The sequence below is a fragment of the Prunus avium genome, chromosome 5 (genome assembly GCF_965620075.1).
Source record: "Prunus avium chromosome 5, drPruAviu1.hap1.1, whole genome shotgun sequence".
NCBI lineage: Eukaryota > Viridiplantae > Streptophyta > Magnoliopsida > Rosales > Rosaceae > Prunus > Prunus avium.
In genome coordinates, this window is record NC_142288.1 from 22733403 (window position 1) to 22755138 (window position 21736).

The window sequence follows — 21736 nt, forward strand, 5'->3', positions numbered from 1 at the left end:
TCTTAAGTAACATAATTCATGAAGTTAATTAAAAATTTTAATACTAATTATTCACTAAATAAATAATAATTAAAATATAATTACTAACTTTACTAGTTAGATAAATCAAATATATTATTTAATTACTAAAAATAAAATTTTAAAAAAAATTAATTAACCCAAATATCCTAAGTTTAGATTTATTTTTTTTAAAAGGACCTTGCCCGACAAAATTTCGTCGGGGCAGGTCAACAGACCTTTCCCGACGAAAGTTCGTCGGCACAGGTTTATTTGTCGCGAAAAACGTTATCCGACAACAGTTTGCCGGCATAGGTCTATGCCAACGAAATTTCGTCGGAAAAGGTGTTACGTTTATTTTATTTAAATTTTTAATTTTTGAAATATAAAATTAGTTTCTTTACTCTCTCTTTTTTGGCTAACCTCTTTAATTTAATATATGTAATTAAGTAATATCTTGTTAGCCTTAATATCTCCTATATTTCAACAAAATATATATATATTACTTATTTTTATTTGGGTGCCTTAATTAAAGTTCTCCAAAGCCCAAGAGCCCCAAGGCCCAAGTCTTTGATTAATATAATTATTATTAATCAGCGCCAAATCCAAAGCCGAGCCTATAGCCAAGCTAATTTAATGACAAAAGCATCAAAGTAAGATTAACAGGCGAAAACACTTAAAAATAAAAAAAATATTAAAAAAATACCCAAGTGTGCCCTCTCTGTGACTTGAACCCTGGACCCTGAAGTTAATAATTAAAACAAAAACCAGCCCATCTAATATTAAACATTTTAATATTGTTGCTCGTTATATTTACTTGAACACCACTCTCCATACTATATTGCTACTGTAACACTACTTTCCATCTAATATTAAACATTTTAAATGAGTCCTCCCCATCACTTACTGTCTCCTATGTTCAAAACTGAAGTTTAGTTTGCATGACATTAAGAAAATGTAAGGAAAACCTGTCTGTGTTGTTACATTGGAAGATGTAATCCAATTTTACCGACCTTTCGCTCCCCGTGAGTATTCGACCTCCTTTTTGTTTATCCCTTTATGTCCTAGTTAATTATCTCTTACCCCTTCTCCCTTCTTATGTTTAGGAGGCCACCTCCTCCGATGATCTTGAGGAGCTATACGTCAGCCTCCATGAGGAAGGGGGAAGCTCGGCCTCGGCTCCCTTGGACGAGGACTCCAAGACCGTTATTAAACGGCTCCGGGAGTTCCTTCTCCTTGATGTTCGGCAAATGACCACCGCTGGGGCGATTACGGAGTTTAGGTCCTGCTTGGATACGGCCATGGCGCTCGGCCTGCTCGACTCGGCCCAACTAGATGAACTGCAAGCCCGTCTGGCCGAAGGCGAGGAGATGATCGGCCGGTATGCTGAAGCTGCCGCGCGGATGGCCGAGGGGAGCTCGCTCGAGCAGGATCTGGAGGTGATTAAAGAACAAGTTCACCCTGCAATGGCCCGACTGAAAGAGAACGACCTCGTCGTCCAACGAGAGAATGAAGAGCTTGCGCAGGTTGATGCCCAGATTACTGAGCTCCAGGCTCGCCGAGATCTCATCCTCCAACGCCGAGATGGCGCGGTCGCAGCCGGGAGCGAGCTGAAATCCTCGGCCAAGCGAATCCTCAAAGCAGCGACTGAGACGAAGAAGGCCCTGGCCGAGCGGAAGCTGATTCGAGCGAGATGACAGGCGGATATCAACGGTGGGGACATTGCTTGGAGAAGGATCACCTGCCTGATCTGGGGGATGTTCAGCGAAGGGGTCTAAGCGGGCGAATAGCGGCCATCTCAACTTTTTTTTTTTTCTTCTTCTTCTTGACTTTCTTGTCGTAGGTCCTCGGCGCCATTTTCTTTTGAACTTGCGCCGAGTTGTAGCCGTCAAGTCTCGACTCTTTCGGATTTTCTAAATTCACGGGCGTCATCCGCTTTAATGGTTCATCAGTGTCGTGGCCGTCGGCCAAGATATAAGGAGATGTACCCACGGCCGAGTTTTTTGAGGCGCGGCGTGCCCAAAAAACTTTGGGAAATAAATTGCGCCAAACCATGGGCTTGCTTAGTAGGCACGGCTTTGTGCACCCTAGTGCCCCCGATTCCCCCTATATTGAAACGTCTTTCAAGACAGCTCGGACGCCCTCGATCAAAGACCTTTGAAAAGGTTTGCCCTGTCGCGCATCGTTTCGTGGCCTTTCCTGTTGGGTCTTCTGAGCACGGGGCCCGGTCATTTCGACCGAGCCGGGTAGTTTCAGAGGAACGCCGTGGGTTTGGCCGAGATGGGCTCGGTCCGCTGGCCATCGAGGTATAACCAACTGGTTCTGTTGGATGGCATCATACTGGGAACCTAGATAGGTCCGCGTTGTCGTCGGAATGGCCGGATCATATATTTGTTCTGGCAGTGTGGCGGCCAAGCCTTTCTTTTCGCATTGTTGTGATAACGCTTCGGTCATACTGCTTTGGCCGGACTGTGCTTCATCGGCCAAAGTATGAGTTGGACCGAATTTCTCGGCCGTAGACACCGTAGGACTCCTCCTGAATGCTTTGGCTAGAGCGTGGAGCGGGCTACATGCTCTCTTTGCCGGTTGGTTTGGTTCGGGACTCGCCCTTGAGGGCTGGGACTGCCCCCAGCCGTTGGTCGGCGGCAAAGAGTGCTGGCCGTAGCCTAACGCTTGGGTACGGGAAAAGTCGCCAAGGTTGCTGCTTTCGCCTTAAGGCTCAATCCTTTCACGTTCCTGGCTTCAATGTCCGGCTCCGGGGGGTGTTGCGTGCGAGGCCACCGGCATCCTCTCCTGGAAAAGCGTTCGTAGCTCTGAAGAGAATCTGTCCATCGTGGCCATGAAGGATGTTTCCATCCTGCAAGCCTGCCTGGACATCAAATCCTCCATTACTGCTTGTTCCTTTCTGGACTCGGCCGTACGATCCGCCATTACTGGAACGCTGGCCGAGATTCCGACCGTATGTTCGGTCACGGTAATTGGTGAAGTGGACTCAGGAGTCTCAGAAGTCATTTCGACTGCTTTATTTTTTAGCTTTGCCTGTGCCCTAGTTTCCACCATAAATTTTTTGACAAATGTCCCACTAGGCGTGCCAAAAGTGTCTGCCGCGCAAATCTCACGGCCTGGAGTTCCGGGCCGAGGGGATGTGCGTTAACACGCGGTTTTCTGCTTTTGGGTGCGGTGCGGTTGTGCACGGGCGTGCCAGCACGGTCTACCGTGCGTCGATGTGTTGATGAGTGTTGGATGGATAAGTGGTGCGCCTGTTTGATCTGTCTTCCTAGTCAAACGATTGTAGCCGAGAGAGGAACTAGTCTCGGCTGCTAGGTTCACGGCCTGAACTACAAGGCCGTTGAGTGATGGTGTTGGTGGTGGGTTTTGGGCGGTGCTCCGGCGCGCTGCTCAGGGAGCAACGGTCGTGTGATATATGGGGTGAGTGAACGAACAACAAGGATGGTGCTCCGGTGCCTTGAAAATCAAGGGTCGTATGATATATTGATGAATGGATTTTCCTTACAATCTACCACTACTCCTAGGAAAGCAAGTAAAGATATTGAAAGTGCATTACAGGAAAAATAAGTTGCTCCCTGGGAGGCTTTGTTTTGGTGTTTGAACCCTTTGAATGTAGCTCGAGTCTTGTATTTATAGGAAGAGTCCCTGGATGAGTAATCGAGGCTGAATTTACGCATAGTGGAGTCTGATTAGCGCAAGTGGGCAGTCCAATTGACATTTGGGATCGTGAAGTATGGTGGTGTGACCCCAGAAATCCCGGTGAATCTCGACCGCCTCTCTTGATCGTGGGTTCTAAGCCTCTGGCCGTGGAGGCACATTTATGGCCTGGATAGCTGGTGAACCAATATCTCAGGCTGTCAGAATTCTTGTGAGAATGTCCACGTCTAATCACTTTGATCCTCATCACCAAATCCTGACTTCAGTCACTTCCCACCTTCCCTCATGCATTAAATGCTTCTTTGTGGCCAATGGGTTTGCTGTATTAAACAGGCACTACTTCATTAAATGAAGCCTGGGACCCTGCTGTCACGTGATGATTTGCCTTTAATGCCTTGACCGTGATTTTGTTCGGCCTCTGCCTCGGCCTGCGTTTGAGGCCGAGATGATCATGCCTTCGCATTTATTCTTTTATCTTTAGGAAGGCGAAGTACCCTGGCGAAATGCTGCGTTTCAGATTTTACGAACAAGTGCCAGGGCCGAGAGAAGGGGCTCATTCGGCCAGCTTATGGCCGTGATTCATCAGGCACAAACAAATACACCCCAAGCTGAAAAAAGAAGAAATAAAAGAGTTTTTCTATTTAAACCCCACACTTTTCTTTGTTCACCCCAATACTTAAATCATTAATTAATATTTGTAGTATACATGAGATTTTGTTGTTTTCACAAGACTTTTTTTATCATGTGACTAGATCATATGGGAAATTGTAGTTTGTTTGGTTTTGCTTTATGATGATAGTGAAAACCAATGACCACAACATTAGCAAAAGGACTATGTATTTGTAGGAACATGGTTCTTGTGCCCTTCATCATACTTTACTTGAAGAGATTTGCATCTTTCCTTGTTGGAAAGAACAAGGCCGTAGCTCGGTTCCTTGACATATTGTTTGCAAATTTCTTTGGTGTTGTATTGGCTGGGCTTCTAGTAAATTTGCTGGTGAACCTTGGTCTCAAATATGCAATTATCACTGGTATTATCCTCTTCATTATATCCACATTCATGTGGAGCTTCAGAACCTTAGGAAGTCTTTAAGCTTGTTGGCGCTAAATCTTGAATAGATAGAGATGAGTGCAACTTACAAGTGGGATGGACGATCAAGAGATCGATTGGGTGTTGGATGCCGATTCTTCCTGTCCTTGGATGCTGATCCTGAATAGAAGATAAGCGAAGCTCGTAAAGTCTATGGAACCGGTGTGGAACCAGCCTAAGACCCTCCGATGCTCGAGTAAGATTGTTTTTAAGAGCTCTTGCTGTTGACTATATAGTAGTATAAAAGTCAAGCTGAAAAGTCTTACCCCTGTATTGTAGTGGGAGGGGCATACTTATAGAGGGCATTTAGTATGCTCTTAGCGCTCATTTTCGATGTGGGACTCGTGGGAGGGCCCTATGAGGTTGACACGAGTCCTTAGATATTTCAGGCGGGTGCTTCGAGGTTGATTCTGCAGAATCGGTAGGGGATACCGATTGTAGGCTGTGTTGGGCCCTGTAATGATCTTTTGCTGCTTTGAGACAATATCATCAGTAGCCTATGCCGATTGTCCGAGGCCTTGGGTGCTTGGGCGAGTTTATGAGATCCACGTGTCGTTGTACGAGTGGAGGGTCAGATATGGTACAAACAAAGCTCATCAAGCTGATATGACATTGGAAATTCTTAAAGTAATCCAATCCCTCACAAGGGTTAACTGATGATCTTTGAATTTTGAGATTGTATGCTTTCGCTACTCACTTTCTACATGTTTATCCGTATCAATGCATATTTTGACTCAATACACAACATTTCTGTAGAAGATGTATGAATGCTTTGTGATTTCGGAAACCTGAATGTGGAGCAATATGAGATGAATCTCTCTCAAAGAGGTTATGGTAGCTGACAATGCATGGCTTTTTCTTCCAATTCTTTCTAGAATAAATTTGTCACTGTCGTAACACCCTCATACCTATGTATCTTGTTCCTAGTATGGTCATGGTTTGGAGTAATTTAAGTAATGCGTCCTCCTGCTTATTTCAAACAACAAAGCCGAGTTGTTATGTTGGGTCTGCAATGTGTTTGCAGTCGGATTTAGTTTGTCTTGTTACTTGATGAACATCTCTCATTTTGTTTGTGATAGTTAAACCACAATGGATGGTTCACCTATGCTGCTTTCCAAATAAATTTACATGGGATGTGTTTAATCATGAATATCATTCTATCCCCTCTGTTATTCTAAGTCTATTTCTTCAAATATTGGTAAAGAATTCCAAATGTACTGATCTTATGAACTTGTTAACATATGCTTCAAAGGAGAAGGATTTGCTTTCTGATAATGAAGTGATTGTCCTGTCGAAGTTTAGACCCCTCACAGTAGTTCTACCTATAGGAAAGATCATGAAGGAGGCGATCAGCCATCAACTGGAAGCACTAGGGTTAAATATTAAGCTAATATGAAGAGTGGTGGGTTATGTGGGGTGTGTGTATAGATAGATGTACTAGGGTTAAATATTAAGTTGAATGACCTTTTTTGTCTTTTTACACAATAATAAAACTGACAGCTTAATAATTTAAGTATTGGGGTGAACAAAGAGAAGTGCGGGGTTTAAATAGAAAATCTCTAAAATATATTTGTTATCATATATATAGACATGGGCTATAATATATTACTTTAAGGCAAATAAGGCCTACAGTTTTCTTAAAAAACGCCCTCAACAACCAAGGTGGTTGGTGTGAGTGGTTCGACACTCTCATTCCTTAAGAGAGGTCAGAGGTTCGATCCTTGCTCTTGTACGGAGTCACCACTTTGGCTAACACTTTACTCCTTACGGGCCGACCCGGTGTGAGCGGGGATTAGTCTGGATTGTGGTTAAGGCTTAAAGGTGCCACCCATAGTTGGGGCCCATCCAGGACCACCTCGTGGTTCATACCAAAAAAAAAAAAACGCCCTCAGCTCACATTTTCCCCACTTTCTCTTTCTTTATTCTCATTCTCTTCTTTTTAATTACTTTATGCATCTTTAATTTGAAATTTAGTATTCTAGAGTTTGATTAGGAATGAATTATAATATGTGGATTTTATTTAAATTAAGTAGGTATTTGACTTCAGGAATTTTGTTGAGATGTTTGATTTGTTGTTGGTGTTGTTAAGATGTTTGATTAAATACATTGATGATATTATGAGAATTCATTTTTTTCTTTAGTGCAAACAAGGATTACGTCCTCTAATTTTAATTTTGGAATTTGTTAAACTTTTATTTATAAATATAAATGCATTAGAGCTCATTACATCCTCTCACTAGGTGTATCTTTTTATGTTTATTAATGAAATTTACTTATGCTGTCAAATTTAGTATATAAGTGAAATTTACTCATTACCGGATGAATTATAATGTGAAATTTACTTTTATTTATTTATTTATTTTTATTAATTAGTAAATGTTGGTGTAGATGGCTGCCGCTGATGCAATGAGATGCCAAAATACATCGACGGCTGATTACCACCTGCCATCGATCGGAATTTCAAGTAGGCTTATTATCACAAAAGGTCCCTAAGGTTTACGAAACTATCAGATTTCATCCTTAATGTTTTGTTGTGTCATTAGTGGTCCTCAAGGTTAGTATGTATGATCACAAATGGTTCTTGCCGTTAGATTCCGTCAAAAACTCCGTTAGTTTGCTGATGTGGCATATATATATATATATCACAAAACATCCCTGAGGTTTACACACCTATCACAAATGGTCCCTGCAAATTTTTTTAATTTTTTTAATTTAAAATTCATAAAATTTTGGTTTTATTTTTTAAATTATTTTAAAATATATATTGTATTTTAAATACACATGACACTATATTATTTTAGATGTGGGCTCCACATAGATGCCACATCAACAAACTAATGGAGTTTTTAAAAAATAATTTAAATTCGTAAAATTTAAAAATAAAAAAAAACCAAGGGTTTAGGGATTATAAATGGTCCTTAAGGTTAAAATCCTTATATAAATGGTTTTTTCATTTTTAAATTTTATGAATTTTAAATTATTTTAAAAAAACTTCATTAGTTTGTTGGTGTGGCATATATGTGGAGCCCACATCTTCAAAAATATAGTGTCATATGTATTTAAAATACAATATATATTTTTAAATAATATAAAAAAGAAAACCAAAATTTTATGAATTTTAAATTAAAAAATTAAAAAATTTCACAAGGACCATTTGTGATAAATGTGTAAACCTTAGGGATGTTTTGTGATATGTATATATGCCACGTCAGCAAACTAACGGAGTTTTTGACGGAACCTAACAGCAGAGACCATTTGTGATTATACATACTAACCTTGAGGACCACGAGTGACAAAAAAAAACATTAAGGATGCAATCTGATAGTTTCGTAAACCCTATTACCTTTTGTGATAATAAGCCTTTCAAGTAATGATAATGGTTCATGAAACAATAATGAAGTCGACGACAAAACATTGATCACCGACATACTTTAAAATTGAATAATATAAAATTGCAATTATACAGAAATGGTTCACGTGACAGTTCACGTGCTATCTCATACCCACCACTGGTTCTATTAAGATTCATCAGATTAAAAAAACTTTAAAAACGATCTGGTACCAACCAAGATATAAAAAGCGGTAAATACTCTAAGCTGCAAACTTTTATTAAAATCATCATCACCAACAAGAATGAGTTCATTGTCATGCCCCAGACGAGATATGAACACCAAAGCACATAACAGCTAAAGCTATTTTGGGAGCACATATATAAAAGTTATTCGGACCACAATAAAAATGGGAAAAACACAAACAAATAATTGGACAAAAGATTCTTTGGTGGTCAATGACCAGTCCTTAATCTCTCCAAGGCCACATAATTCAGGGTAAAAGAAAACCATGCAATTCATCCCATTACACAGCAACCTGAGCAAAGAGCCTTCTGCGGATCTGCAATAACAAGAATACAAGCTCAGTTCCTGAGAGCATAAATAAAGCAGCCTACAACCTAATATCGCAGTGGCGAAAAGTGAATTATAAAAACGAAACTGATACTTTGCAAGGAAAATACCTCTGGAAGCTTTTTACGGAATACAACATCCAACCGTGCATCAAGGGTGTTCTCACATACAATCTTCCCATCTCGAGAAGCCAACACTACACCTCCAGAACTGAACAATCAAAAGTTATCATCAGCAAGTTCCATCATTCCACTTTCTTTCAATATATAAAAGAGAGCTGTTTGGGAAGCTAAATAGCAAGCCATATTAAATCCAAGTCCTAATTGCAAACTTCTGACAAATTTAAGGGGCAGAAAGTACCGTACCAGGACGAAATATGGGGATTATGATGGGTAGGAGGAGGTGGAAGAAAGACAGTGGTGTCCACTATAATCTCTGGTGAATGAACATTTGCTTTGTCTGCATATTCCTGTGCTGCTGATTTCGAAACAGCCTCCACCAGATGTAGGTCTTCTTTCCGACAACGTAACAAAACAGCAGGCTCCTTCAGCCTGAGCAAACTCTGTGTCCCAAAATCATAATTTTTCAGTAAACCAGTGGTAATTATTAATTTATCCATGCAAGAGTGCATAAAGTTAAAGTGAACTAGAAATCATCCAGGAAGTCAGGAATCACCCGAACTCGAGCCATTGCCAATTTGCCACTAGATGATAGATACGTAGGTGCACATAAAAACTGGTGAGGCAGGTTAGCCATGTCTACCATACCATATAAGAAGTTTAACAAACCTGAATGATAAGATCTTTCAAAAGCTTTTTATAACCATGGTGATCTTGGCTCACATTCAGAAGCTCCTGGGAAGCCGCCTCCTTCATGGAGTTAACCACATCATCTTGAGCTTGAAGAACTTTAATACGAGAAGCATTAAGCTGCATAGAGTACTCACTGCAAAAACCGAGACAACAAACTGTTAGTTACCCACATATGTGCCATTTTTGCATAGCCATAGGAGAAACAAGAAAGGAAAAGCTTCCCTTAGTGAACCCATCCTCCAACAACCCAAATTCAACAGCGAATAAACAAAGAACTCAATTTGATTGAACATACAGTCTGATTTCTTTACAATAAGATTTGAGACTAGTCCTACCTCTTCCCTGCCTACTCCAATGCCCTTTGAGCTATTAGCTTCATAAAGTATGGTTTTCAAAATCCAAATACAACAAGCCCCTAAATTTTGGGCCACATTAAAATTCATCAAGCCTCTCATGACAATAAGATTTCCCACATATTCAACTCATTTTTAACTTATGTTCAAACCAGTTTCCACAATTTTCCACCAAATCCATAAACTTAACAAAATCATCATCTTCACCACTTCCCAACTTTCCAAACTCACTATCGTATTCCACAACATCCGCGATTACTAATTCCAACTCAAAATTCAACCTAACAGTAACTGATATTTGAAACCGTACTATTGATCCATATCCATAAATTCCTAACAGCAGAATGCTCAATGATTGTTTCGCCCATCAGGGATAAAACAATGATATGACTTTGTTGGAATGAGAAATATAAACAAAATTAGGTAGGAAGGTTTAAGTAATTATACATCTTCTTTCGGACGTCGACTTGCTTCTCTTTCTTCTCGTACTCTTGCCTGATCTTCTTCTTCTCAGCCTCGACCAGCTGCAACTTCTCAATGTTGAATTCCTACAATAACAACACAAATTCGCACAAAGAATCAAACACCCGTATATATGTACAGAAACTTAATTACGCATGAATTACAAAAACGGATCGAGATTAAATTGAAATTTAGGGTTAGAAGAAAAGTAAGAATTGGGGAAAAAGAAGAGAGTCGTGAGAGAATTAGGAAAAGTACTTCTTCAGCAGAGACGGAGATCTCGTTGGCCTTTTCCTCAGCTTCTTGGCGAATGAACCTCACCATCTGCTGGATCTGCTTGGAGACATCTGCGTCGTTCATTTTCGCTGATCTTTGAATCGAATCGGAGAAGATCGAAGACTCTCTCTCTTATCTCGCGCGCAGAGCAAGTGACTGTAAGCCCTTCTCCGGTGGTGAATTATAAACGAGAAACTACGAGGACAAAATATCAACCGCTTTATATATGCATCGTCAATAAGCGTGAGTGATCTTTATTTTGGTTTTTTCTAGTTAACTCTGAGCTGTCACTTATTTATCTTCTTTAATTTTGCGTCCTATTTTTGTATTTTTTTACAATATAAATCGAACCTTTTTTCTTAATACCGAATATTTTAAATGTCGTTAAATATATTTGAATATGTTAAACGTATAGCCGTACGGCTGTACTTTCAGAATATATTAATATTTAACGCGTATAGCCGCGCGGCTATACTGTTTAAATATATTTGAATGCTTTAAAGGTATAGCCGCGCGGCTATACTCTTTAAATGTATTCGAATATTTTAAAAGTATAGCCGCGCGGCTATACAGCACAAAATGGTTTTCTTTTTTGTAATTAAGAGAATACAAAATTAGTTTGTTTAGTTTAATATTTGCAACTACGTAATATCTTAGCCTTATTTAATTATATTAATTATTATATATTTAATGAAAAATTAGTATTTAAAGTATTTTAATTAATTTCATAAAGTACTTAATAAATACTAATTAATTATATTTACTTATCTTAAATAATTTTGTGGACTTTAAAATTATTTTTAATTTTGGAAAATGGATTTGAGCCTCCAAACCCTAAATCCAAGCCTTAAACCTTTCTCAAGCCTCAAACTCTAACCATAAGACTACTATAGGGCACTTATGACTTGATTAGACTTGGATACTCAGGTAACTCAATCAGATTCTGAATTTCTATTGAAGTTGTTTACTAAACCATATAGATTTAGGGGAGTTAGATTCCTATTGAAGTTGTTTACTAAACCATATGAAATTTGGGTATAAGTGGTACTAATTACTAAAATATTCTCATTGTTGGGTTAAAGTAGATGTCAAATTTTAAAATTTTAAAATTGTGCAAGGATATAACGGGTAAAAAAGATGAATTCCTAATGAGTTAATTCTCTAGAAATTAGAATGCCAATAGACACAATAGTTTATACTTTTAATCCGTGACTAGCCTCTCCGCACACGCTTCCGCGAGCTTTTTTTAAAAAGTTTTAAATTTATTTTAGAATTAAAAAAGATAATGGGTAGTTGTATTCCATAAAAATAGGATTCATTATCTGATTTTTGTTTTTTATTATTATTATTTTTTAATATGAAAAATTGTAAATTTACAATAATATCCTCATTTAATTAATAATTTCAATTTTTAATATTTACATTACTCAAGGACATTTTCTGATATCTTAAATATTTTACCATTCTCTACATTTTACTTTGTATATATAGATGCATGTGAAATGACTAACCAAAAGAAGGAGTTTCCAACCAAGGTGGTTGGTGTAAGTGGTTCGGCACTCTCATTCCTTAAGAGAGGTCAGGGGTTCAATCCCTGCTCTCGTACGGAGTCACCACTTTGGCCAACACTTTACCCCTTATGGGCGACCCGGTATGAGTGGGGATTAGTCTGGGTTGTGGTTAAGGCTTAAAGGTGCCACCTATAGTTGGGGCCCATTCAGGACCACCTCATGGTTCAGACCAAAAAAAAAAGAAAAAAAAAAGAAAGAGTTTCCAAATTTATTACTGTAATGGGTCCTCAGAAAACGTGGAGAGAGATTTCCCGGTAAATTATTTTGGTAACTCATTTATAACGAGGATGTAAAATTAATTGCAAAAATCCCGTTACTTTGGAGCAAATGGTAAATCGGTTACGACGTCTTCTTCACTCATCCACCTCCCTCCTCCTCCTCCTCCTCCTCCAACCTTGTTCAAATCAATTATCAGTTTTCAAACTCAATCACAGCTTGATCGAGCTCTGAAACCTCTCCCAGATCTGACTGACCACTCACCAAAATCCATTCAAGCTCTCTCTTCGTTTTTTGTTGGACCAAAAACATGCATAGCCGGGCATCGCAGAACCGGCTATCTGGTTCGGCTTTTCACTCTCGAATTTCAGCTCTCTTGCTGGCCATGCTTTCCACCATGGCCGCCATTTATGTCGCCGGCCGGTGAGTTTTTTGAATTTTTTGAATTTTGTTTTCTTGAGCTGTAACCGAGGCTATTCTGAATTTTACTTTTGAGTTTTTGGCGAAAAGTTTGATTTTTGATGAATGTCTGATGAGGATGTGATGTTGGTAGTCTGTGGCAGGATGCTGCGGATAGGGTTTATTTGATTCAGGAGCTTGATAATAGAAGTGGACAGGTATTTTTATGCTTTGGTTTTGTTTATTTTGTTTTCTTCTGGATTTACCATGCTGGTTTTATTTAGTTGAATATATATATTTTTTTAATATATTAAAATTTAAAAGTTTATCAGCGTAGAATTTCAACCTCTGCTGCTTTCATAAGTATTCAAAGAAATTATTTACTGGGGCAGATAATCGTTCATTGTCATTTTTCAGGGAGAATCTGCCATATCTGTCGACGACACGCTTAAAGTTATAGCTTGCAGGTAAATAAATCCAAACTATTCTGTAAAAGGGGGTCGTATTTGGGCATTATGATCTTGGGCTTACTTACTGTGATGAATGATGATCATTTACTTTCTAGGGAGCAACAGAAGCAGTTGTCCACTCTTGAGATGCAACTAGCTGCAGCAAGACAGGAAGGTTTTGTTCCAAAGAGCTTGTCAAAAAATGAAGGGGCTCATTCTAAGAAGAAGCTTCTAGCTGTTATAGGAATTTTTACAACATTTGGCCGCAAGAAAAATAGGGATGCAATTCGTAAGGCGTGGATGCCTAGCGGTAATTATTGAACATTTCATTGTTTGTTTCTTTTGCTCTGCTTGCAATTTCATCAGTTGGCAGGTCCAGCATTAAAAATAGATATGCTCTTCTTTGCTCATGTGGCCATGTTAACGAATCTGAATACAATATGTGCAGGTGCAGCACTAAAGAAATTGGCAGATGAAAAGGGCATCGTTGTGCGATTTGTAATTGGAAGAAGGTCTGTATATCGATGATTTAGAATGATGACAAGGAATTGTCTACAGTTCTGTTCAGTTAAGTATGTATATCTTGCAGCCCAAATCGTGGAGACAGTTTGGACAGGCAAATAGACAGAGAAAATGAGCAGACCAATGACTTCCTTGTTCTTGTATGTTCAATTATTTGAATGAAACTGTTTTAACAATATTATGTGGGATTTATATGTGAAATTTTCAAAATATACATTATCAATATATGTGTTTATGTACATACAATTATGTGTATCTTTAACTTCGTTCGACCACCAGAGTATGTTTCTGTTAATTTTTGACTTGTTCCATTTTCTAAGTGATAGCTAGTTTGTAGTTATGAATTAGCCAATATAGCCTTAAATTGTAGTTTGAGGAAAAATAAGCTCACTGTGCTCTCCTTATTTTTATTTCTTGCATCTTGTTCATGACCCTTAACCAAAATTTGCACAGCCCTCATGTTCATATATCATATTTGTGATTGCTTAAATATGCAGTTAGTCAACATGCCCAAGGAATGCTCCATATAGTAGCAGATAATGTTATATCAAAATGCCACTTACATTCTTTCTTTGTTTTGTTTTTTTGTTTTTTTACAGGATGGTCAAGTGGAGGCATCTGAGGAGCGGCCAAAGAAGTTGAAGTCATTCTATATTCATGCTGTAGAAAATTGGGATGCTGAGTTTTATGTTAAAGTCAATGATGATGTTTATGTTAATATTGGTATGTAGTCACACAATTCTTTCCAGTATCAAGAAGATAGTGAATCCTAGTGACACTTTCTGTTATACCTGCATAACATTAATCTGAGGTAATTAATTTGGATAACATTTACTATTTGAGAAAACAAAAGATACTTTTGGATGACACCATAAGTATATGGTTATCTTGTCATTTTCCATCTCAGAAATCAAAGCAGAATAATATGTAATTTCAATTTAGAGATTTGGTCGTTTGCCATTGTTTTACCGCTAAAATTATGCTGCAAAATGCTGTAATTGTTTGTCTAACTTCTGAATAGCTTACCTGTGGACACTACAGGTATAACTGTGGTGGAACCAAATAACATGATAAAAGGGCTTATTGAAAAATAAGAATAGTAATGTTTGACTGTTAAGCATATCAGAACAGTTCCTAAACAGATTTTTAAAGTGCATGCTAATTGTTGGCGTTTGATTATGATTCAGATGTCCTAGGAGCAACACTAACTGCGTATTTGAATAAGCCTCGTGTCTATATTGGGTGTATGAAATCAGGCGAAGTGTTCTCTGAGCCGTGAGTGTGGAAAGTGTGCTTTATTTGATGAAAACTTTGAACTTATGAGGCATTTAAGATTAGGTGTAACTTTTTTGTTTTGTTTTTATTGTCTTAATTATACAGAACACACAAGTGGCATGAACCAGACTGGTGGAAATTTGGCGATGCAAAATCGTAAGCAAAGAGCATTTTCATTTATATCCTTGAATAGAAGATAGATTTCTTGACTCCATGTTGATGATCTCTCTCTCTTTCTCTCGTGGAAATTTAGGCATTATGTATGTAACCTGTGTTAAAGATGGTGGTTAGGAAAAGAGAGGGGATAGAGTGGAGCTTGGGTTGTTGAATATGAGTAAAGGAATGCTGGGAAGGTGTGTCTCTGAAAGAGATGGTGGTTAGTTAGGCTAGTAAAACACTCTCTTAAATTGACATGAACTGAAAGAGTAGCCCACAAAAAAAATATTTTTTTTAAAAAGGGAAAAAGACGCATTGAAAGTGGATGCACTGTTTTTCTCTAAGTTCCCTGGTGGTTACTCCTAAAGAAGAACGCCTTAGAGTGTTCTGTGTGATATTTGATTGCCTATATTTCTCGTATTTAAAGGATTATCTCCTCAACAATCATGGTAGGTGCTAGGTTGTTATCTTCAAGTACTGTACTTTTCGTTTGGCTCAAAATTGCACATCTTGTCTAATGCAGATACTTTACGCATGCTTCTGGTGAATTGTTTGCCATTTCTAGAGCATTAGCTCAGTTTATATCCATAAACAGGTACTTCTGTGTGCTTCTTGTTTTTAAAAAGAACTTTTTAATAGTATTTAGCATGCAGACAAGCCTGGCAGGATTTAGTTTATAGATTTGTGTCGGTTTTGCAGGTCTATTCTTCGTACATATGCTCACGATGATGTTAGTGCTGGATCATGGTTTATTGGACTTGATGTGAAGCACATTGATGAACGCAAGTTTTGCTGCTCCTCCTGGTTGCCAGGTCTGTGGGTCTTTTTCTAACACACTTTTTTTAAAATCTTTTACGGGAACAGAGATTGGTCTTTTTCTTCTAACACATACACAAATCATTATATAAAAGTTACAAAAAATTCTTGTTATGTAAATCCACATTACAGGTACTAAGAACTTTGAATAAAATGTTGAATACATTAGTAAATATAGAAGTCATGGTTAAAGCTTAAAGGGATGAGCTTGAATTTAGTAACACGTTTTATTTATCTTTCTTTTCAGGAGCAATATGTACAGCTGTGTGATCTAACTTGTCTCACAACTCAAACAAGTACATACAGAAAGGGAATTCCATTCATTTACAGCATTGCCTTCAATGCCTTCTTTGACCCGGGATTGGAGTGGTGTAGAGATTTTTCTGCTGAAAGCTGATTCAAGCAGCCTTAAAAGAATGGATGCTGAATTAAGAGGTTATATGAGAACTTATTTCTATGCATGTGCTGCCGATCAGACTACTCTCAGAAGCTCTGGATGCCGACATCATACATTCCTCATCAACGATACCGGAAGTCAGGAGTCTTAATCATGTATTATACATTATACCTCTATATGTACTATACCATGTACTATACCATCATTCTTCAATTGCCCTAATTTTACATTTCAACCTAGGGAAGGAATGATTATATAGAATTATATTTTTCTTTTGCTTCTTGGTGATATGCGAAACTTGAAACTCATGGTGGAGGATTGGTTGCATTTCTGATGGTGCAGCCTGCCCACTTTAACAGTGATTACAGTCTAATACTTATAATTTGTTACATCCATCTAGGATAGTAATTTTTAAGCCTATGATCACATAACTTGAACTCGACACGACACAAAATGAACGGATTAAAGTTGAACTTCACTTGACTAAACTCGTAAATTACTATCTCATGAATAATCACTCTGTGAACTAAAACAATGTTATAAACTCTTTTATTGTAAGCTATGTGAGGTTCATAATAAATCGACATTTATCAATTGAAATCTTTAAATAAATAAATAAAAATCAATTGAACCCTAGGTGCAATCAAGGACTATATGATTTTCGTTTCGTACGAATAACGGTTTGTCAGGGGGGTCCAACTGACCGGTACAACATATTTTTTGGTCAGACAACGAAAGTCGCATGAAGAGGAACATCAGCCAACTTCCAGCGTACCACGTACTCGCTTTTTAACTTGACTTTAATGTAGCTAATCACTGTTCGACACGTGTATGGCACAGAGCAAGAGTGCCATGTGTATCACCTTGGCGAATCCTATTAACCCATTTCACGACCAGACCACCGGTGTTCCACGCTTCCGGTTTCACAGCACATCAAAACCCGCCGAGCGGCTGACGTTTCGCCTTCCTCTCTCCCTCCCTTCCTCCTTCATTGTCTTGTTCATCACCACCTATTTATCCTCCAGCTAAAAGCGTTTTCCATCTCATCAATCTCCGACCGACGAAATTGCAAGCGAGGAAAGTACAGGCGGGAAAATTAAGGAGCTAGCTAGGGTTAGGGTTTGTTCGGCTCCTTCAGAATCATTTCTTTGGTTTCAGTTGCTCTTTCAGGAGATTCAGGTACATTGAATTTGTTCTCATGTTTTGTTAGGATTCCAAATGTTTATGTTTATGACTCAGAACCTAAATGTGGAAACTTTCTGGATATTTGAATTTACGGATGCTGAACAGGGGAAAGTTTAAAACTTCAAAATCAATTGTAGAAGATGACAAATTTTTATTCGTTATTTTTAAATAAATATTTAAAATTAGAAAATATTTGTCAATTTTTGGAGGGTAGCCTTGGTTGGTAGGATATTCGAGAAAGCAACAAGGCTTGATAAATCCTCACGTCGAAATGATTAGTTATTTTAATGGATGGTTAAAGTAAAAACTAATTGGCATGTGGTTGATGAATTACTGAGGGAAAAAATGGTAGGTTCTTTATGCATGTGCCGATGAAAATGTTGATGAAGGTTTTATTTTTTGGGTGCGAGTTTGTTTTCTGACACGTATTATCTTGGTTAAATGAGTTTACAAGTTAAAGCCCAGCTGCTGAAGTGTGCCAAATTGGGGATTAAATTTTTTATTACCAAAATATTTGTTTACTTTTTTAGAAAAACTTTCAAGAAAAAAAATCACCAGTTTTTCGTTCCGAGTATGCAGCTGTGAAGAGTAACTTGACACTGAGCTGCTGCGTATGACAGTTTCTTCAAGTAGAAGAAAATCATTGGACAACATGGACCAAGATGTGAAAAAGAAGTTGAAGGGATTGGATGGAACTGCAGTGCCAGTTGAGTACGACAGTCTCAAGGATACCGGGCACCCAGTCCTTGAGGCATCGAAAAGGTACTTCCTTTTTATTTTATTTTATACATATATACTTTTGAGATTATGCACCAGGCAGCAGCTTCCAGTTAGTTTTATGATGTTGTCTCTGGATGGAGCCAATCTAAATTTTGATTCTATGACCATGTGCAGTTTGGGACAAAATATTGATGGTTTGACAGATGGCAGTGATGGCAACACTAAAGTAAGAATTTCCTTTCATTATGCCTGTTCATATGTGATGGATTTTGGCCCTTTGTTGTATGTGATGGTTAGATGATATTTATGCATGAAGTTAGAGTAATCTTGGATTTCATCTATTAGGAAGACAATCACCACACTCAGAGGAACAATGGGTCTGGAAGCATGCGATTTGCTGGTATGGCACCTATTTCTCATTAGTTACTTTGCGTTTGTAGCGTGGGAATTTTTAATCAGGATTTCTGAGTTTCGTTGTGGGAGGGAACAATTTTGCGGCCTGTTTTTGTTGCCCATCCCTCATCTGTCAATTTTGTATAGAAAAGGGGATAGTTTCTGATTTACTTGAATGAAGGACGAGGAATTCTGTAATGGTCCTAAATTGGGACATGCAACCCTAACCAAATGCTTCATCCTGACTGATTTGTTTTCTTAATCTTCTGGGCAACAGATAATGATGTGAAAGTCCATACTCAGGTCAAGCCTACAACTAATGGAGAAGTGAATGAGAATTCCACAAATGCTTCTGGTACTGGACCTCCTGCTGGTTTTTTGGGAGTATCTCTTCGTTCCTCATATGAGAAAATAGGAATTAGCACAGCTTTTGTTGCTCCTTCCGCTGGTGCAGGGTTGCCTTTTGATGCAATGGTTCTGGTAAGGAAATGTTTACTCTTTTGTTGTTGTTGGTACTACTTATTTGTTTGCAAGCTTTTGCCTTTGTACCTCAATTTGTATTCAACTTGGGATAGTTGTTTAAAAGAATTGCAGCCTTTGATACTTTTCTATTTTTTTGTTTTGAACAACACTCAGTTACTGGTTTGAATTGAAACCATGGGATTGATGAAAGATTACGGATTTGGAATTTCCTCAAATTTTGTGAGCCAGAGTTAGCTGTGAAACAGAGCCCATCTTGAGACTCTGCAGGGCAGTTATTTGCTGAAACATTGTTATATTCTTGACTTTTGTGTAATTTTGAGTTTGGGATCATCTTGGATGCACCAAATTCTAAGATAACTCATAGTAGTAGTATGCTATATTCACGCTATTCATTACACATGTTGATTTCATCAGGATGAAAGGCAGGTCAAACGAGAGAAAAGGAAGCAGGCTAACAGAGAATCTGCAAGGAGATCTAGGTTGAGGAAGCAGGCTGAATATGAGGAACTGGTGAGGACATTTGAATCGTTAAACACGGAGAAAATGGCCCTTAAATCTAAACTAGAAGAACTGAAAGGGGATTCAGAGAAATTGAGGCTTGAAAATGCCACATTAATGGTAACTTCCTCATAGAACTTATTTACCAATGCTTGAGCTGTTGAAGTTTATGTTTTCAAGAATTTTTTATTGTGTACGCAAGTTGCCATTTTTTCTTTCCCGTCATTTTCATTGTTAGTTTGTCTTTGTACATGGATTCTTAAAAGTCAACAACAAAAAAACTATGCCAAAAGAACCAGTCTTCTAGGTTGTTCTCTCTATGCACCACCAATGGTAACCCAACTAGTAAAACTCCATGCATATTTTTCCCAAGAAACCAGAGGCAGTTGAACAAGTATGTTCAGAGGGAGATCTCAATTTCTTATACCCACCCAGCATATACTTAAGAGTAACCCAGGCATCTACATACTGAATTATCACGTTTTATTGCTTTTGGTTGCCGAAAATTGACCAAATGTCAGAATTTACAATGCAGTCGGGATGTAGTGTTGAAATGAGTTTTGTTCAGATATGTTTGTAGCACGTGCTACTGTGTTAAGTTGACCATGGAAAATCAAGGAAAGCTGATTTGGCCGATCTGCTTGTTTCAACCTAAGCTGTATGTGCATTCACTTGTAGCTTGATCTAACATGAGTTTTATCTTGTAGGAGAAGCTGAAACATGCACAGGTAGTGCCGCAAGGAGGGATTGCTTCAGTCAAGATTGAAGTAGACTTGGACCTGCCAACTGGTACCGAGAACATACTTAGCAATTTGGGTTCTGTAAGCAGGAATGCTCAGCTGGATTGTGAGGCACATGAAAGTTCTATGTCTGAAACCAAGCTCCATGCTGTTGCTGCTAGATGATCAAAAAGCTGGTGTTATCAGCAGCCGTACATCACACTTGCCCTAATTTTTTGATCTGTAACAGGCAGGAAATTCCTAGTTGAAGAGAGACAAAAACAGCAGTTACTAATTTATTTTTCCCTTAGCATTCAAGTCTATTTTTCTGCTATGAACTGTCATCTATTAGATTTTAGATTGTCCTGTCAATTTTGGCAGTACTTTAGGATAGGCTAAACAGTGTTTTCATATGAATATGAACATTGCAAAGGATAGGTATGGAAGTAAGTGATTTGTAATTGTTATTGCAGACTTCCTGGTTTTGTGAAATTATTGGAAGTCGATATACAATTTGATCTGTTCTCCTCTTAATGATGTAACAAGTTAGGTATCGATTTGATCCTTGTTCGAGAAATTCGACTCGCTTCATGAATCAACAAGTATCTTAAATCTATGCAGTACGTAATTCACATTACTCCTACATCAGTAAATATTGATTTCATCATGGTACTAAGTTAATATAACTTTAGTCGGCAAAGAAGCTTCTGAATTGTTTTAACGTGAAGCTACAAATATAATCCTCTTTGTTTTGTTGAAAGATATGATGGTAGGTGGAAAGTGCAAGTCAAAAGAGCAAGTTGAAGCAAAGCCACCAAATAGCGTGAAAAAGGCTTTGTAAAAGAGGACTTTTCATTGCAAATAGTGTGGACTATGTCCACTACTGAAACTTTCTATGATGAACTTTTGGATTTAACCTATTTCTGGGCCTCCTCTTTGTCGGGTCCAGTTGAATTTCTCTTTTTTGGGTGCTGTCTAGATCCTCGTGTATATCCGTAATAGTTCAGTATACATACATATATGTATCCATCAAAAGGCACTCCTCCCAGGAAGAAGGTGTCTTTTGCTTGCGATAATACAACAATAAACTATTTGACTCGGCATTGTTCGCAAAGATGAGGCTCAGAAATCTCAAGGATAACATTCTTTATTGAATTTTTTACTGTAAAGGAAAAAGTTGCTTCAAATATGTCTTCATCATTGGCCTTCCTTTTCTACAGGTATCACATACGCTGGGGAAGCAGTAAAAATAAGGAATCTTTTAGGGTCAAAACTTTAAATTGCACTTCTCTCTTTGATTTCTTTTTTTAAATGGGTAGTTAATTCAGTTAATCAGAGGGTCGCATGTTCATAGTTGTCTATATCACGTGTGGAAACCA

General features: G+C 38.2%; 3 protein-coding genes across 4 annotated transcripts; 2 read left to right on the top strand and 1 right to left on the bottom strand.

Moving 5' to 3' along the window:
• Window positions 1-8433: 8433 nt before the first annotated feature.
• On the bottom strand, window positions 8434-10765 carry TUF (vacuolar ATP synthase subunit E1). The gene is made up of 6 exons (XM_021962923.2): window positions 10541-10765; window positions 10268-10368; window positions 9444-9600; window positions 9021-9217; window positions 8766-8865; window positions 8434-8644 (listed from the first exon to the last, which is right to left on the bottom strand). The coding sequence occupies exons 1-6, from the start codon at window positions 10640-10642 to the stop codon at window positions 8609-8611; spliced, it is 693 nt and encodes a 230-aa protein (XP_021818615.1). The 5' UTR covers window positions 10643-10765; the 3' UTR covers window positions 8434-8608.
• A 1664-nt stretch (window positions 10766-12429) lies between these two features.
• Window positions 12430-16647, top strand: LOC110760622 (hydroxyproline O-galactosyltransferase HPGT1-like). Its single transcript, XM_021962922.2, has 12 exons — window positions 12430-12768; window positions 12899-12962; window positions 13162-13211; window positions 13310-13503; window positions 13642-13705; window positions 13783-13855; window positions 14315-14438; window positions 14903-14990; window positions 15096-15146; window positions 15670-15741; window positions 15846-15958; window positions 16210-16647. Exons 1-12 carry the CDS (start codon window positions 12656-12658, stop codon window positions 16230-16232), a joined length of 1029 nt encoding a protein of 342 aa, XP_021818614.1. The 5' UTR covers window positions 12430-12655; the 3' UTR covers window positions 16233-16647.
• Window positions 16648-17154: 507 nt separating this feature from the next.
• LOC110760604 (G-box-binding factor 3-like) lies at window positions 17155-20934 on the top strand. Of its 2 annotated transcripts, none has more exons than XM_021962904.2 (7): window positions 17155-17538; window positions 18124-18306; window positions 18439-18490; window positions 18610-18664; window positions 18935-19137; window positions 19555-19758; window positions 20346-20934. In XM_021962904.2, the coding sequence occupies exons 2-7, from the start codon at window positions 18158-18160 to the stop codon at window positions 20541-20543; spliced, it is 861 nt and encodes a 286-aa protein (XP_021818596.2). In that variant the 5' UTR covers window positions 17155-17538; window positions 18124-18157; the 3' UTR covers window positions 20544-20934. The 2 variants fall into 2 exon arrangements, with proteins under 2 accessions (XP_021818596.2, XP_088109063.1); XM_088252937.1 differs by having other exon boundaries at window positions 17157-17538; window positions 18165-18306.
• Window positions 20935-21736: the final 802 nt, after the last annotated feature.

What these genes read in the sequence shown, in the direction of transcription:
- LOC110760604 (XM_021962904.2), top strand. Translation starts at nt 18,158, where the DNA reads ATGACAGTTTCTTCAAGTAGAAGAAAATCATTGGACAACATGGACCAA. An exon ending in GTCCTTGAGGCATCGAAAAG is followed by an intron (nt 18,307 to 18,438) that starts GTACTTCCTTTT and finishes GACCATGTGCAG; the next exon opens with TTTGGGACAAAATATTGATG. An exon ending in TGGAAGCATGCGATTTGCTG is followed by an intron (nt 18,665 to 18,934) that starts GTATGGCACCTA and finishes TCTGGGCAACAG; the next exon opens with ATAATGATGTGAAAGTCCAT.
- TUF (XM_021962923.2), bottom strand. Translation starts at nt 10,642, where the DNA reads ATGAACGACGCAGATGTCTCCAAGCAGATCCAGCAGATGGTGAGGTTC. An exon ending in TGAAAGATCTTATCATTCAG is followed by an intron (nt 9,218 to 9,443) that starts GTTTGTTAAACT and finishes TTTGGGACACAG; the next exon opens with AGTTTGCTCAGGCTGAAGGA. An exon ending in AATCCCCATATTTCGTCCTG is followed by an intron (nt 8,866 to 9,020) that starts GTACGGTACTTT and finishes TTGATTGTTCAG; the next exon opens with TTCTGGAGGTGTAGTGTTGG.
- LOC110760622 (XM_021962922.2), top strand. Translation starts at nt 12,656, where the DNA reads ATGCATAGCCGGGCATCGCAGAACCGGCTATCTGGTTCGGCTTTTCAC. An exon ending in GCCATTTATGTCGCCGGCCG is followed by an intron (nt 12,769 to 12,898) that starts GTGAGTTTTTTG and finishes TGATGTTGGTAG; the next exon opens with TCTGTGGCAGGATGCTGCGG. An exon ending in AAATTTGGCGATGCAAAATC is followed by an intron (nt 15,147 to 15,669) that starts GTAAGCAAAGAG and finishes TGTCTAATGCAG; the next exon opens with ATACTTTACGCATGCTTCTG.